The 14,857-nt window shown below is 44.5% G+C and overlaps 1 protein-coding gene across 5 annotated transcripts in view; it reads left to right on the forward strand.

The window, feature by feature from the left end:
• The window catches only part of KIAA1841 (KIAA1841 ortholog), a 148,567-nt gene that overhangs the window by 39,077 nt on the left and 94,633 nt on the right, over positions 1–14,857 (forward strand). For all 5 annotated transcript variants that reach the window (XR_004538813.1, XM_033938201.1, XM_033938204.1 and 2 more), the window contains exons 6-7: positions 8,660–8,718; positions 14,356–14,516. Coding sequence is in view for 4 of the 5 variants with exons in the window: in XM_033938201.1 (XP_033794092.1) it covers positions 8,660–8,718; positions 14,356–14,516 (220 nt within the window). In the remaining variant the exon portion in view is untranslated. The remainder of the gene's footprint in view (positions 1–8,659; positions 8,719–14,355; positions 14,517–14,857) is intronic.

A 14,857-nucleotide genomic window follows, 5' to 3' on the forward strand; every position in this document is an offset into this window, starting at 1 on the left:
AAGTTCTTAGAGTGCAATCACTCTAAAATTGTCCGTACCGGGGCTCCGTCGGTGCCGTCACCCATCAGTCAAGAATATCTGCCTGCTGTCTCTGTTACGGTAAGTAACTGTGCTTTTTCTGCAATTGCAGTGCAGCCTATCCTAACCATCCTGTCACTGGAACTTCTATCAAGCTCTCCCCAGCTCATCCAGCGAGGATTGTAGAAGGCTTCATCTACATTTTTCAACTCTGCCTCCATGTGTCACTGAACAGTGCCCCATTTCCTCAGTTTTTCCTCCTGTAAGCGAGTTGAGAAGGTGTCCTTTTTTCTGCTCTGCATCTGATTTATTATTTAAGGTTATTTGATTTGAAGCTTTCTAGTGCTGCAGAGGTTCCCAGAGATCTTGGGACAGCTCTGCCTAGGAGAAGATAGTCTCTGGTTCAGAGGACTGCGGGCAGGGGGGGGGGAGGCAGGAGGCAACCCTTTAGGATAACTTTAGGATAACTTGGGGAGGGTTTCCCTGGAAGCACAGCTCGCCCTGAAATTTTCAGCTGCTTCAGTGCAGGCTGAGTGGCCTTGTGTTGGTCCAGACGACTGTAACGGGTGCTGGCTGCATCCCTTCCCCTGAAAACGCGTTAGGAGCTAGTGGGGTCAAGGGTTCCCGACCTGTGAGGTCTGTATAAAAGGTAGCCTGAAGAATTAAAGTCCTGGAGGAACTTCAGGCTTGTGAGAGACATAAATCTTCTCCTTGTTGCAGTGAGAGCTAATGCAGGTTGCATCTTCCTGTTCTGTGAGTACAGTGCATTAATGTCTATGAGAGACATCAGGGGAAGGGTCTTCAGAGTTCAGTTTTAAAAGTATCTAGGGCTCCCTATAAGGTCTCCCAAGTCCCAAAATTCTGTTTTCTGAATTTTCTGATTTTGTCTCTTGTTCCCCTGGGCTGTTTTTTGGTGCCAAAACACTGCCACGGTGGTCATCTTGGATTTCCTGATTTTATTTTAAAAGCCTCTCTTCCCCAAAACACCTCAATTTTGCTAGTAATCAAGTTTTATGGACTCCCCAGGCTTTTCTTCCCCTGTATCATGCCAACTTTGTACTGGATGGTCGGCTGAGAAGTGTCCATGCGCCACGGGGCATGTGGGAGGCAGAAGTGCTGGGCTTAGCCTCCTCTAGTCACTTCAGGTGCTTGAAGTAGCAGGATGCTCTTTAGTTGGGTCAAAAATCCCTTCTGGAACCCTTGAATTGCGAGTCTGCGGTGTCAGCAAAACACAAGTATGCAAGTGGGATTGAGGGTGAAATACACACATGGATCAAAAACTGGTTGGCAGATAGAAAGCAAAGAGTAGGGGTAAATGGACAATACTTGGACTGGAAAAGCGTCACCAGTGGAGTGCCGCAGGGTTCGGTGCTTGGGCCGGTGCTCTTCAACATATTTATAAATGACCTGGAAATTGGAACGACGAGCGAGGTGATTAAATTTGCAGATGATACGAAGTTATTCAGAGTAGTAAAGACGCAGGAGGATTGCGAAGACCTGCAACAGGACATAAACATGCTCGAGAAATGGGCTGCGACATGGCAAATGAAGTTTAACGTGGACAAGTGTAAGGTGATGCATGTTGGTAACATAAATCTTGTACATGAATACAGGATGTCTGGTGCAGTACTTGGAGAGACACCCCAGGAAAGAGACTTGGGAGTACTGGTCGACAAGTCAATGAAGCCGTCCAGGCAATGTGCGGTGGCGGTGAAAAGGGCAAACAGAATGATTAAGAAGGAGATCATGAAAACATCAGAGAAGGTTATCATGCCGCTGTACTGGGCCATGGTACGCCCTCACCTGGAATACTGCGTCCAGCACTGGTCGCCGTACATGAAGAAGGACATGATGCTACTCGAAAGGGTTCAGAGAAGAGCGACTAAAATGGTTAAGGGGCTGGAGGAGAGAGTAGAAAAACTGGGCCTCTTCTTCCTTGAAAAGAGGAGACTGAGAGGGGACATGATTGAAACCTTCAAGATAATGAAGGGAATAGACTTAGTAGATAAAAACAGGTTGTTCACCCTCTCCAAGGTAGGGAGAACGAGAGGGCACTCTAAAGTTAAAAGGGGATAGATTCCGTACAAATGTAAGGAAGTTCTTTTTCACCCAGAGAGTGGTGGAAAACTGGAACGCTCTTCTGGAGGCTGTCGTAGGGGAAAACACCCTCCAGGGATTCAAGACAAAGTTAGACAAGTTCCTGCAGAACTAGAACGTACGCAGGTAGGGCTGGTCTTAGTTAGGGCACTGGTCTTTGACCTGGGGGCCACCATGGGAGCGGACTGCTGGGCACGATGGACCACTGGTCTGACCCAGCAGCGGCAATTCTTATGTTCTTATGTAGTTGCCTCTGAGCCCATGAGGAAAAAAGAAGGTCCTCTGGAGCTCTAGTACAGGTTTTGACTCTGGTTTCGTGATTTGATGTTTGAAATATAAAGGGTCCTTTGCACTGTCTAGAGCACATGTGTCAAATACAAGGCCTGCGGGCCTAATCCGGCCTGCCTGGCCATTTTTTATGTGGCCCGCGGCAATACTCTCAAACTGCCCCTTCTCACAGCCCAGCATGTCCTACCTCCCATGGTGGTCTGACGTCACCGTCATGCCGAAAAATCTGCCGGCTTCTGCAGCGATACGGCAGTGTTGTCTGTGGCTCCCCCTCCTGCCTTCCATCCGCCGCGGTTCACCCGGGCGGAAACAGAAAGTTGCGTGTCATTGGAGACAGATGTGGCAGGCGAAAAGCAGGAAAGGGAGCCATGTACAACACTGCTGAATCGCTGAAACTGGCAGACTCCTCGGCTTCGTGGTGACATCGGACTGTCGCCGGAGGGAAAGACACGCCAGGCTGTGAGGAGAAGAGGGACTTGCGCTGGAGGGATAGGCAAGCTGGGCTGTGAGGAGAGAGGGACCGGCGCTGGAGGGAAAGGCAAGTTGGGCTGTGAGGAGAGAGGGACCGGCGCTGGAGGGAAAGGCATGCTGGGTTGTGAAGAGAGCGAGATGAAGGGAGAGAGGTTGGACCTGGGGTAGGGTGGAGAAAGAGGGAAAAAGATATTTGAAGGGAGAACCGTTGGGAAGAAAAAGGGAGAAATGGTGGACCTGGGAGGAGGGGGGGAGGCAGGCAAACGGGGTGAAATGGGATGGGGGAAGTTGGGAAGAGAAAGGGAGAGAAGTTGGATTTGGAGATAGAAAATTGATAGGTAGCTGAATATTTTAAAAGGAGAAGGATGAGAAAGAGGGTGAGATTTGAATGGACAGAGGCAGAAAAGTTGAAAGGGAAAAATCAATATATTGGAGACAAGGACTGGAGCAAGAGAGAAGAGGAGAAAAAAAATGGACAGCAGACACTGGAAAGAGAATTAGAAGATAGACAAAATCAGAAAGAGAAACTGGGACCAAAAGCAAAATGACCAAACAACAAAAGGTAGAAAAAAATAATTTTATTTTTTATTTTGTGATTACAATATGTCAGATTTGAAATGTGTATCCTGCCAGAGCTATTGTTAGACAGCAAGCGTGAACTAGGACCTAAAAGAGAGAAGTCTTTGTATTTATTTATTTTATAGCCAGCGTGGGGTTGGAGAGGTTATATCCCTATACTTCTACTAAAACTAACCTCCTCCTTTGCTGGCATGCAGTGTGGGTTTTGGCGGTGGCGGTGATTGATCCGCCGTTCACAAGTCTTGTGAGTGTCGGAGCAGCCGCCGGCACTGGGGCCCTTGCTGTGCATTAGCAAAGGAGGGGGTAAGTATCTTAATTAAAAATACGGCCCGCGACTTAGCCTGTGTGTTAGATTTCGGCCCCTTATATGATTTGAGTTTGACATTCCTGGTCTAAAGCTTTGCCGGTGGTTGTGCAGGGGGTAGTACCTTCACAGTGCACAACTCCTCAGCAGAAAGCTTTACCGCTGCAACCAGAAGTACAGTTGGAAACTGGACTGGGAATAGGGTCCATACCTCTGCTCCTTTAGATTGAATCCTCAGGTTTAGAGGATTCCAGATCTCATGTAGGCTATAGTAGCCAAGAGTCTGTGGCAGCTCAGGATGAGGGAGAGGACCCGATGGTGTGTAGGCCTTTCAAGCCAGCGGACCTAGTAGAAGTCATTACAGTATCTTAGCAGGAATTAAATTTGAATCTCCCACAGTCTTCCAAAGCTCACATTTCTCTTATGTGCTACTCTAAGTCCCATTCCATGTTTTTCCCATTGTACCCTGAGATATCTGTGATTCTGATGGAGCACTGGGAAGTGCCAGAGGGCCCTCTGAAGATTTCCAAGGCTATGACAAAATTGTACTTATTGGCTCCTGAATTCTAGCAGCTTTTTACTCTGCCTAAGGTGTATTTGCTAGTGGTGCAAGTCACTAAGCAGACTTCACTCCCTAGTGAGAGAGGAGTGATACTGAAGGATCCTCAGGATCGCAAGGTGGACTTGGTCCTAAAAGACAGTTTGAAGCTGCGATGGCTTTCTTTGTAGTACATGCCTACCATAAGATACTGTGCCGGGCTCCATCTATGGAGGAGAGTGCATACCCCCGTTTAGGGTCGTGAACAAAGTGTCTGCTTATTCTATCTCCACTGAAAGAATGCTCTGGATCAGACAATGGGTGGGAGAATCTGCTTCAAAAGCTACTCTGAGCAGGCTCCCTTTTAAAGGACAAATGTTATTTGATGAGGAGTTGTATGATGTCATGGCCGGTGAGGCAGTTCATCATACAAAATTGTTGCCAGACAATATACCATATGCCCCAGGAGGGTCGAGTTGTGGTTCCTTTCTTGGTTACAGATGTTCTTGTCATGCAACAATGGGTTTCTTTGCTCAATGCTCTAGACAGAGATTTGGGGGTTCCAGACGTCCTCAGGCATCAGCTCCCCACTCAGCAGCTAGTGCAAAGAAATCCCAATGATTCCAGGCTACAGTCTGAGTTTCCCCGAATAGGAGGAAGGCTTCTTGAAATACATGGATGCCTGGGTGAGCAGTTGTTCAGACATTTAATTATTTATTTATTTTATTTATTTATTTAGTTAGATTTTTATCCCGTCCTCCCAATAGCTCAGAACGGTTTACAAATGAACATACACATATAAGTAGTACAAATGAACATACTATACAAATAAGTAGTACAACTGGTTTAGGGATTGGATTTATAGTTTTTGGAGAGAATTAAATACCGGGAGAGTAAGCAGAAAGAGAGAAGGGGGAAACAGTAGCTTAGTTTAAGGAGAGTTATAAGCATTTAGGTACAATTTGTTAGTGGATAGAGTAAGAGAGGATCATACTGGAGTTTCGGGAAGGGGGGGAGAAGGCAGAGGAGATCTTTAGTTGAAGAGGAGGGTCTTTACCGATTTACGGAATGTTAATAATGAGTTCTGTTGTCTAAGTTGGGGGGGGGAGTTGGTTCCAGAGGCGTGGAATGAAGTGGCTGTAGGATCGTTTGTGGGCAGTTTCTGTGAGCAGTGATCTTCCGGGGGGGGTGCATAGGCGTATCTCAGACTTTGAGCGGAGAGTGCGAGTGGGGTTGTAGATGGGAAGCTTGGATTTTATGTAGGAGGGGGTGGTGGAGTAGATTCTCTTGTGAGCAATTGCCAGGGCTTTGAAAGTACAGCGTTGGCTAATTGGGAGCCAGTGTTCGGCATGGAGTGCCGAGGAGATGGAATCGTGGTAGTTGAGGTTGTGTAGGAGGCGGATGGCTGCATTTTGGACCCGTTGGAGGCGTTTGATATTATTCTTGGTTAGTCCATTAAATAGGGAGTTACAATAATCCATTCTGGAGAGGACATATGCGTATAGGAGTTGGGCGAGGTCTGGTGTGGAGATGTAGGGTTTGATCCTTTTCAGTTGGCGAAGGTAGTAGAAGGAGGTGGAGACTACTTGGGATATGTGGTTAGATAGGGATAGGTGTCCGTCTAGGGTTACTCCCAGGCTGCGAACTTGATCTGCTGCCGTTAGTAGAGTGGAATCCCATGTTAGTGTAGGTCGTATGTATTTGGTGTTTTTGTTTCTGATCCATAGGAGTTCGGTTTTGGAGGCGTTAAGTTGAAGCTTGTTGTTTGACATCCAAGATTTGAGGGCTGGATATCATTTGAGAGAGAGTTTTTATAGACTCTCCGGCAGGAAGACCAGAGAAAGCTGCCAGAGTCAGAGCCATGGTAAACCGACTTCTTGAGATACAAGCCCTGGAACCAGTGCTGGAATCAGAATCAGGCTCAGGTAGATACTAAATATATTTTATTGTACCCAAGAAAGACTCAGACATTTGGAGACCAATCCTGGATCTGAAGTCTGTCAATGTGGTGCTGAAGGTGCCAAGATTCCGAATGGAAACTGTGCATTTGGTCATGGCTGCAGTGGTACCGAGGGAATTCCTAGCCTTGTTGGATTTGATAGAGGCGTACTTACATATTCCCATTTTTCTGAAACAGAGTTTCTCAGGTTTCATGTTCTGGAGAGGCATTTCTAGTTTTCAGTGCTCCCTTTCAGTGTCTTGGACCTTTACAAAGGTATTGGTGGTTGCTGCAACACACCTGCGCAAGGCAGATATTCTGGTTCATCCATTCTTGGACAATTGGCTGATCAGAGCCCCCTCTGAAGCTGAAGGCAGTGATACAAGATCTGGGATAGATCATCAATTTCTGGACGAATCATCTAGACCTGGTCCAATCCCTAGAGTATCTGGGGATTCCTTTTGACACAGCAGAGGACCATGTTTTTCTTCTAGAGGCACACAAGTTGTGCTCAGATGCCAGATTTCAGAGATCCTAGGTATGCCAGCTCCTATGACGTGGCAGTACCTTCAGGTGCTGGGATCTATGGTAGTGACCATAGACATGGTGCCTTGGGTGAAAGCTCACCTAAGTCCTCTCCTGTCCCACTGGTCTCCACAAATGGATGTGCTCCAGATGCCTTTATCCTGGATGGTGGAAATGTGTCATAGTCTTTGCTGGTGGCTCCGGGCAGAGATGCTGGCCAAGGGCTTGCCCCTCTGCATTCCTTCATGGGTGATACTACGGATTCCAGCCTGTACGGCTGCGGAGGCTTTTGTGAGGGTCACACAGTGCAGGGCCACCATTTACTCTCAGAAAATGATCCATCAACGGATTGAAGCTGAGAGCCATCTGTCTAGCTTTTCTGGCTTCATCTGCCTATCTCGGAGCTGGAAAATAGCCTCCTCTTTTGGTAAAGACTCACTCTACATGAGGTATTGCTTCCTTGTAGGCGGTTTCCCCAGAAGAGATTTGTAGAGCTGCTACTTGGTCCTCCCTGCATACCTTTACAAAGTTGCTGATTCGCTGATGGTCTGTCTCAATAAGTTCTGGTAAGTTGGACTTTTGATTCTTTGACCAGCCTTTCTAAGGTTAACATCTGATCATATTGGGCACTTTGCCTTGGGAGATTTTAGCTAATTTGCCCCACTCTGTTAATGCAGACTGTGTCTCCTTGTTCTGATTTTGTGGTTTATAAGTTTTCTGCAGCTTGTTTTAATAGTTCATGATTGTTATGCAGTTTTATGATATGAGCAAATTAGACTTGTTTCTCGGGGAGCATCCCCGTATCCCTTCCTCCTTTCTGTGTCCTGTACAGATATGACTGTCTGCTTTAGTACCAGCTGAAAGTCAGGGGGCAGTCATGAGGTAAGAGGGAAGGATCAGAAAAGTGTAAATGAAGCTTCCTACAAGAGATCTCACGAGATGGGTTAGACTGCCCACTTGTCTAGCAATAGAGTATGGATTTACAAGAAATAAGATTAGCAAAGGTAAAAACCTAATTTTTTGTTATGGTAAACTCTATGGGTAAGCTTATAACAGCTGTATAAATGTTAATGCTGATTGCAAGCATATTTGGGTTCCCTTTGATATTGAGTTTCATGCTGTGTAATTAATTGTCTTTCTTACAGAGCAGCAAAGATTTGACTTGGTTGGGGCATTTCCTGTGCCCTCCTTGTTGTTTCTTCTCTTTCAGAAGTGGTCAATTGCTGTGGTACGAACTGAGGAGATGGTGCACTCCCCAGTGACACAAGAAAGCAGAGTTGAAAAATGTAGATGCCTTCTGCAATCCTTGCAGGTAAATAGAGAGAACCCATTAGTCAGGACTCCTGTCCCTTCTTACAGGAAAGAAGATTATCGAGGTAAGAACCTAATGTTCAAGCTTCTTGAAACCTTTATCCGAAAAGTATTAAATTTAAGAATCTAGAAACAGTTTCAAAAGGTCTTGGCCAAATTTTTGCTTACACAATATTTTCGTTGACATTTCTTTCCTTCAAAGTGGTGCAAGAAAATCAGTCCAAGATCAGAAGAACTGTGCAAGCCAACAAATTGTAGACTTTTGTGCCCTGAACCTGTAATTTAAATTGTTTTCCCTATAGTGGATCCACATTAGAGCTTTACAAAAAATTGAACTTAACAAATCTATTGTAAAAGCTGATGAGGATACATTCTGAAAACTATGGCATGTTTATGTGTTGGAGATTTTTTTTTTAAGTTCAGCAAAGCCAACTACCTTATTTTATGCTCCACAGTAAGTAGAGTGCTGTACTAGAACACTGCAGGATATTTGTGCCCATGTCTTAGCATGCTTAGCATGTTAAAGTGCTGTTAATGTGTCTTGGTTAATTATCTTATCTATTTGATGACAATCTTTTCTATGTTTTAGAGCCAGGGAATGTTGTTTCAATTCTGATCTCCTCGGAGTTCTTGAAGATGGACTCATTAGTGAGTAGTATAGTTTGAACTTATATTTTTTCATCTCTTATTACCAAATTCTATTGTGTTGTGTAAACAGCTTTCAGTTTTGGTAATTAGACAATAAATTGTAATTTGCTAATTTTTTTTTAAATCGGAGCAAAGTATTTGTCATTAGTCTTAATTGTATACACGCTTTTATATTTGTACTTTTGGTGTAATAGGTATGTCATTCTGGATGGACGGGTAATATCTCTATGCTCGCCATGCTGGTGTCCTTCTTTATTCGAGCCATACAGAAGGAATCTACTCCAGCTTTTGAATCCCGCATAGATTTCTGGATATGCAGGATTTAAATGTTTTAAATAGAGAGCACTTCTGCCCCCTTCAGTTTTTCTTTGTGAATGCAAGCCAGAAGGAGTCTTTCTGATCTGCTCTGTATATTTTTTTCGGTCTTTTTCTTTTTTTTTTTGTCATGAAATTTTGACAGCTTTGGTGCTCAGAGCTCCCCTCATCAAGGGTTCAGCTCTGCCTGTATGCAGAAGAAGCAGACTGATGTCTGCAGCTGACAGGCCAATCCCTTTGTGGTACCTTTTGGTCACCCTGCAAAAACTTTTCTGGTGCTCTGTTCCCCTTGTTAGGTATGCTCACCTACTGCGTCACAGGGGCTTGAGCACAGGCTATCAGGCTCCACAGGATGCCGGCCACATTTTGCCTCCCCCCTTTCCAGGTCTGTGGGGGTTCGAGGTTCAGTCAGACACTGGCGATCATGGGTGATTTCAACTATCCGGGGATACACTGGAACCTAGGCACATCTGGCTGCGCTAGGGAGACTTAAGTTCCTGGATGCTGTAGGCGATTGCTTCCTGGAACAACTTGACAAGGAAAATACAAGAGGAAATGCAATTCTGGACTTAATTCTAAATGGACTGCGGGGATTGGCACAAGATGTAGATGTAGAAGGGACGCTGGGAAGCAGCGATCACAATATGATCTGCTTTGACCTAGACACAGGGGCGAAACATCGGTCCAGAACTACAGCCACGGTACTGAACTTCTGAAAAGGGAATTAAGAAGGAATGAGACTCATGGGGTGGGGAAGAAGATTAAGAAGAGGATAAGCACTGTAAAAACGCTAGGTCAAGCTTGGTCCCTTTTTAAGGACACAGTCACCGAGGCGCAAAATCTATATATACCGCGTATCAATAAGGGATCCAAGAGGAAAAAGAACAAAGAACCGGCGTGGCTCACTGTAGGAGGTGAAAGAAGCGATCAGAGACAAGAAAACTTCATTTAAAGAATGGAAAAGGTCAAAGATGGACGAAAACTGGAATAAACACAAACAACATCAACGCAGGTTCCATAAGGGGCCAAAAGAGATTACAAGGAAAAAATAGCCAAGTAGGCGAAAAACTTCAAGCCGTTCTTTCGATATATTAAGGGGAAACGACCCGCGAAGGAAGCAGTGGGACCGTTGGATGACCATTGAATAAAGGGAGTGCTAAAGGAGGACAAAGCAATTGCCGACAAACTGAACACATTTTTTGCGTCTGTATTTACCGAAGAGGATATACACAGCATACCAGAACTCATCAGGCTATATGCTGGAAATGAAGACAAGAAACTGGCAGGGTTGACGGTCTGTTTAGAAGAGGAATGTGGGAAGATTGATAGGCTTAAGAGCGATAAATCCCCGGAACCAGATGACATCCATCTGAGGGTCATCAAGGAACTGAAAGGGACTATAGCTGGGCTGCTTCAACTAATAGCCAATCAGTCGATCAAATCGGGAAAGATTCTGGAAGACTGGAAGGTGGCAAATGTTACGCTGATCTTCAAGAAAGGTTTAAGGGGCGATTCGGGAAACTACAGACCGATGAGTCTGACCTCGGTACCAGGAAAGATGGTAGAGGCGCTGATAAAGAACCACATCATTGATCACCTTGACGGACAAGGGATGATGAGGACCAGTCAGCAAGGTTTTAGCAAAGGCAAATTGTGTTTGACAAACTTGCTGCACTTCTTTGAGGGAGTAAACAGGCAGATAGACAAGGGCGACCCGGTCAACATTGTATATCTGGATTTTCAGAAGGCGTTTGATAAGGTTCCACATGAACGACTAATTTGGAAAATTGCAAGCCATGGAATCGAGGGTGAAATACTCACGTGGATTAAAAACTGGCTGGAGCATAGGAAACAGAGAGTGGGGGTAAATGGACAATACTCAGACTGGAAGAGCGTCACCAGTGGGGTGCCGCAGGGCTCAGTGCTTGGACCCGTGCTCTTCAACATCTTTATAAACGATCTGGACATTGGTACGACGAGTGAAGTGATTAAATTTCCGGACGATACAAAGTTATTCAGAGTAGTGAAGACACTGGGGGATTGCGAAGATCTGCAACGTAACATAATCAAGCTCGAGAAATGGGCATCGACGTGGCAAATGAGGTTCAACATGGATAAGTAAAGTGATGCATGTCGGTAACAAAAATCTCATGCACGAATACAGGATGTCCAGGACGGAACTTGGAGACCTCCCAGGAAAGAGACTTGGGAGTTCTAATTGACAAGTCGATGAAGCCGTCCACGCAATGTGCAGTGGCGGCGAAAAGGGTGAACAGAATACTAGGAATGATAAAGAAGGGGATCATGAACAGATCGGAGAAGGTTATCATGCCGCTGTACCGGGCCATGGGGCGCCCTCACCTAGAGTACTGCGTCCAGCACTGGTTGCCGTACATGAAGAAGGACACGGTACTTCTCAAAAGGGTCCAGAGAACAGCGACTAAAATGGTTAAAGGGCTGGAGGATTTGCCGTTCAGTGAGAGATTGGAGAAACTTGACCTCTTCTCCCTTGAAAAGAGGAGACTGAGATGGGACATGATTGAAACATTCAAGATACTGAAGTAGTAGATAAAGACAGATTGTTCACCCTCTCCAAGGTAGGGAGAACGACAGAGCACTCCCTAAAGCTGAAAGGGGATAGATTCCGTACAGACGTAAGGAAGTTCTTCTTCACCCAGAGAGTGGTAGACAACTGGTACGCTCTTCTGAAGTCTGTAATAGGGGAAAACACCCTCCAGGGATTCAAGATAAAGTTGGACAAGTTCCTGCTAAACTGGAACATACGCAGGTGAGGCTGGACTCATTTAGAGCACTGGTGTTTGACCTAAGGGCCGCCGCGTGAGCAGACTGCTGGACATGATAGATCACTGGTCTGACCCAGCAGTGGCAATTCTTATGTATGACTGGCAGCCTAGATTTGCCTAGAGTTGCAAAGAGCTGCAGTGGAAATTGAGTTTGGTTCTCAGTCCACTGCACTAACCATTAGGATATTCCTTAATGGGATATACAGTGTTCCCCCATGAATTCACGGTTCGCGAATCGCAGACTCAGTCATTCGCGGTATTTTCTGACTGCCTCTTCCGGTCAGAAAATACAGGGAATGAGTCCGCGAATCAGCTTTCTGCATAGCTGATTCCTCCTCCTCTCCCCCCTGTTCAGCCAATTAGCCTTCTGCACAGCCGATTCCTCCTCCTCTCCCCACCCCCACCCCAGGGGCATACTGGGTATGATTTACTGCACCTGCCTTTTTACAGACTCAAAACCGCATTCGCAGTTTTTTGAAATTTGCAGGTGTTATGGAACGGAGCCCCCGTGAATTTCAGGGGAGTACTGTACTTCCTAAATTACAGATAGGCACAACTTATTTTTGAGGTTAAGTAAACTTCATCTGCCATTGCAGGACAGTATATAGGGACCTGTGTAGCCCACCACCAGTTAGTATTTCTCAGTTTCTAGCAGATAGTAGACAAGGTAACTGTGTGCAGTCCGTAGTACTCTGGAACTTCAGACTGCACAGTCTCAGAGCTTGGATACAGTAGGTCAGTCTTCAAAAAAAAAAAAAAAAAAGAGCATAAGAGAATTAAGATTGGTCAGAAGATGTGAGTCTGCTGGGCTGGTCCAGAGGATGGCTTGCTTGATTATGGAGGAAGCAGATTGATTCACCAGGTCTTCTGCTTCAAGAAAGGCCCTTTTCCAGCCAAGGAACTGGTCACATCTAAAACAGAGGGGGAATTTCTTTTCTGTTCCAGCTAATCTGCATGCAGGTAATAGATCATTTGCATCTGACTGTTGGGAGTTAGCAGCATTACTAGCTGTGTTTTTCCATCAAGGTACTACAATACAGAACTGTAATATCTTTAACTAAAGAAACTTATATGCTTTAAATTATGTTTGTGTTATAGAGAAAAAAGAGAACTGGTGTAAATAGTTGGCCATATGTATTGAACTTTTTTTTGGAGTTGCTTCTTCAGTTGAAAGCAATAGTAAAGTTGTGTTTGGTTCAAGATAAAACTGTTGTGGACTATTTTATTTCAGGGAATTAGAGGTCTGATGCTCAGCTTGCCCATCCTCTCAAGTTAGTCTTGATTCCAGCCTTGGTCCTCAGCAAATAAATTTTTTGTGTCCCCCTTCATTCCACCATTCTGGGCAGTGACTAGGTTTTAGCAGGTGCCTGTACCTTCTACATTGATGATCCTAGATTGTGGGTCAAGGTTTCCTGGACTCTGAAGTAGTTGCTGATACTGCTCACTTTCCAAAAACATTTAAGACATTTGTTTGCTGAGGGAAGGGGAGTCTCATGAATTTTAGTGGTCTGTGGGTAGGTTAAATTTATTTAGTTTTTTGTATGTCTAACTTTTATGCATGTTGTTTGTAATGTTATGATGGGATGAATACCGAGTGTGCTGCAGGTAGCCCAGAACGCGATTGTTTGAACTCTGTTTCGATTAAGAGTGATCATGTGACAGAATGCTTTATATCTTTGTATTGGTTAAAATTAGAACATCAAATCCTTTTATAAATTATTGGTCATGGTGCACTGAAGCATTTGATAGATAGTATTCTGCCATATGAACCACAGCGCATTTTGCGCTCGGTGACTCACGATGACCTACATATTAGAACAGTGAAACAGCTGTGGCTAGCTGTATCTAGAGCTAGCATGTTTTCATGTGTGGGTCCTTGGGAGTGGAAAAAGCTTCCGAGATATTTACCACAGCAAAGAAGTTTGAGTAGTTTTAAGAAAACGATGAAATATGGGACTTGATTTATAGTTTTTTGATGCAAGGCACTGATAGCCTCTTTGTAATTTTAGGAGGCTTTACATTATCATTATTATGTTTTATTGATGTTCAATTTATTGTAATGTTTATTATTCTGTTTGTTAACGTACTCTATTGTGATCCGTCTTGGGAAAGGTGGGGTATAAATAAATAAATACAACTATCTAGCCTACTTTACTAAAGAAGGGGGTTATAGCTGAATATAATGTAGCAGAATACATCAGTAGAGAACTTGGTTGTTGGCTCGGCCCTTTGGCAGGGCCTGTTTGGTTTGGTTCTTTTGTTGTCTCTGGGCCAATTCTGACTTGGTTGATAGTTGCTTCCTTTGCTCTTTAAATACGGGAATGTTACTTTACAGACATACTAACTGGTGGTGGGCTGCATAGGAGTTATATAGGGTAATGTCATTAAACCAATGGTTCTTTGTCTCCAACTGCAGACAGGAGGGCATAAACATGCATCTAGACTATTTTGAAGATACTTGAGGAAAGAAAATTAGCAGGTAAGATCTAATTTTATCCACCTTTCTTTTTTGTTCTAGGTTGAAGCATGCATTCAGTACTGTCATAAAAACATGAATACTATAGTGGCTGCTCCTTGCAACATGAACTGTATTAATGCAAATTTACTAACACGCATTACAGACCTGTTCACACACAGTGAGGCAGATGATTTGAAGGACAGGAAAGACAAATGTAAGAGGTAAGATTTTATAATGAAAGACTTAATTGTAGAAGCTTTGTTATATGATAGCATGATCCCAGACTCCTATATTCACTATGGTTGGGAGTAGCTGGTTCAGCTGTAGCATGTGTCTGTACCTTCTACATTGATGATCCTAGATTGTGGATCAAGGTTTCCTGGACTCTGCAGTAATTGCTGACACTGCTCACTTTCCAAAAACATTTAAGACTTGTTTGCTGAGGGGAAAGGAGTCTATGAATACGATTAGTATTAGTGGTTGGTGGGGGTTTAGAGAGGATGGGTCTGTGGGTAGGTTAAATTTATTTCGTTTTTTGTATGTCTAACTTTTATATATATAT

The sequence above is a fragment of the Geotrypetes seraphini genome, chromosome 3 (assembly GCF_902459505.1).
Source record: "Geotrypetes seraphini chromosome 3, aGeoSer1.1, whole genome shotgun sequence".
Lineage (NCBI taxonomy): Eukaryota > Metazoa > Chordata > Amphibia > Gymnophiona > Dermophiidae > Geotrypetes > Geotrypetes seraphini.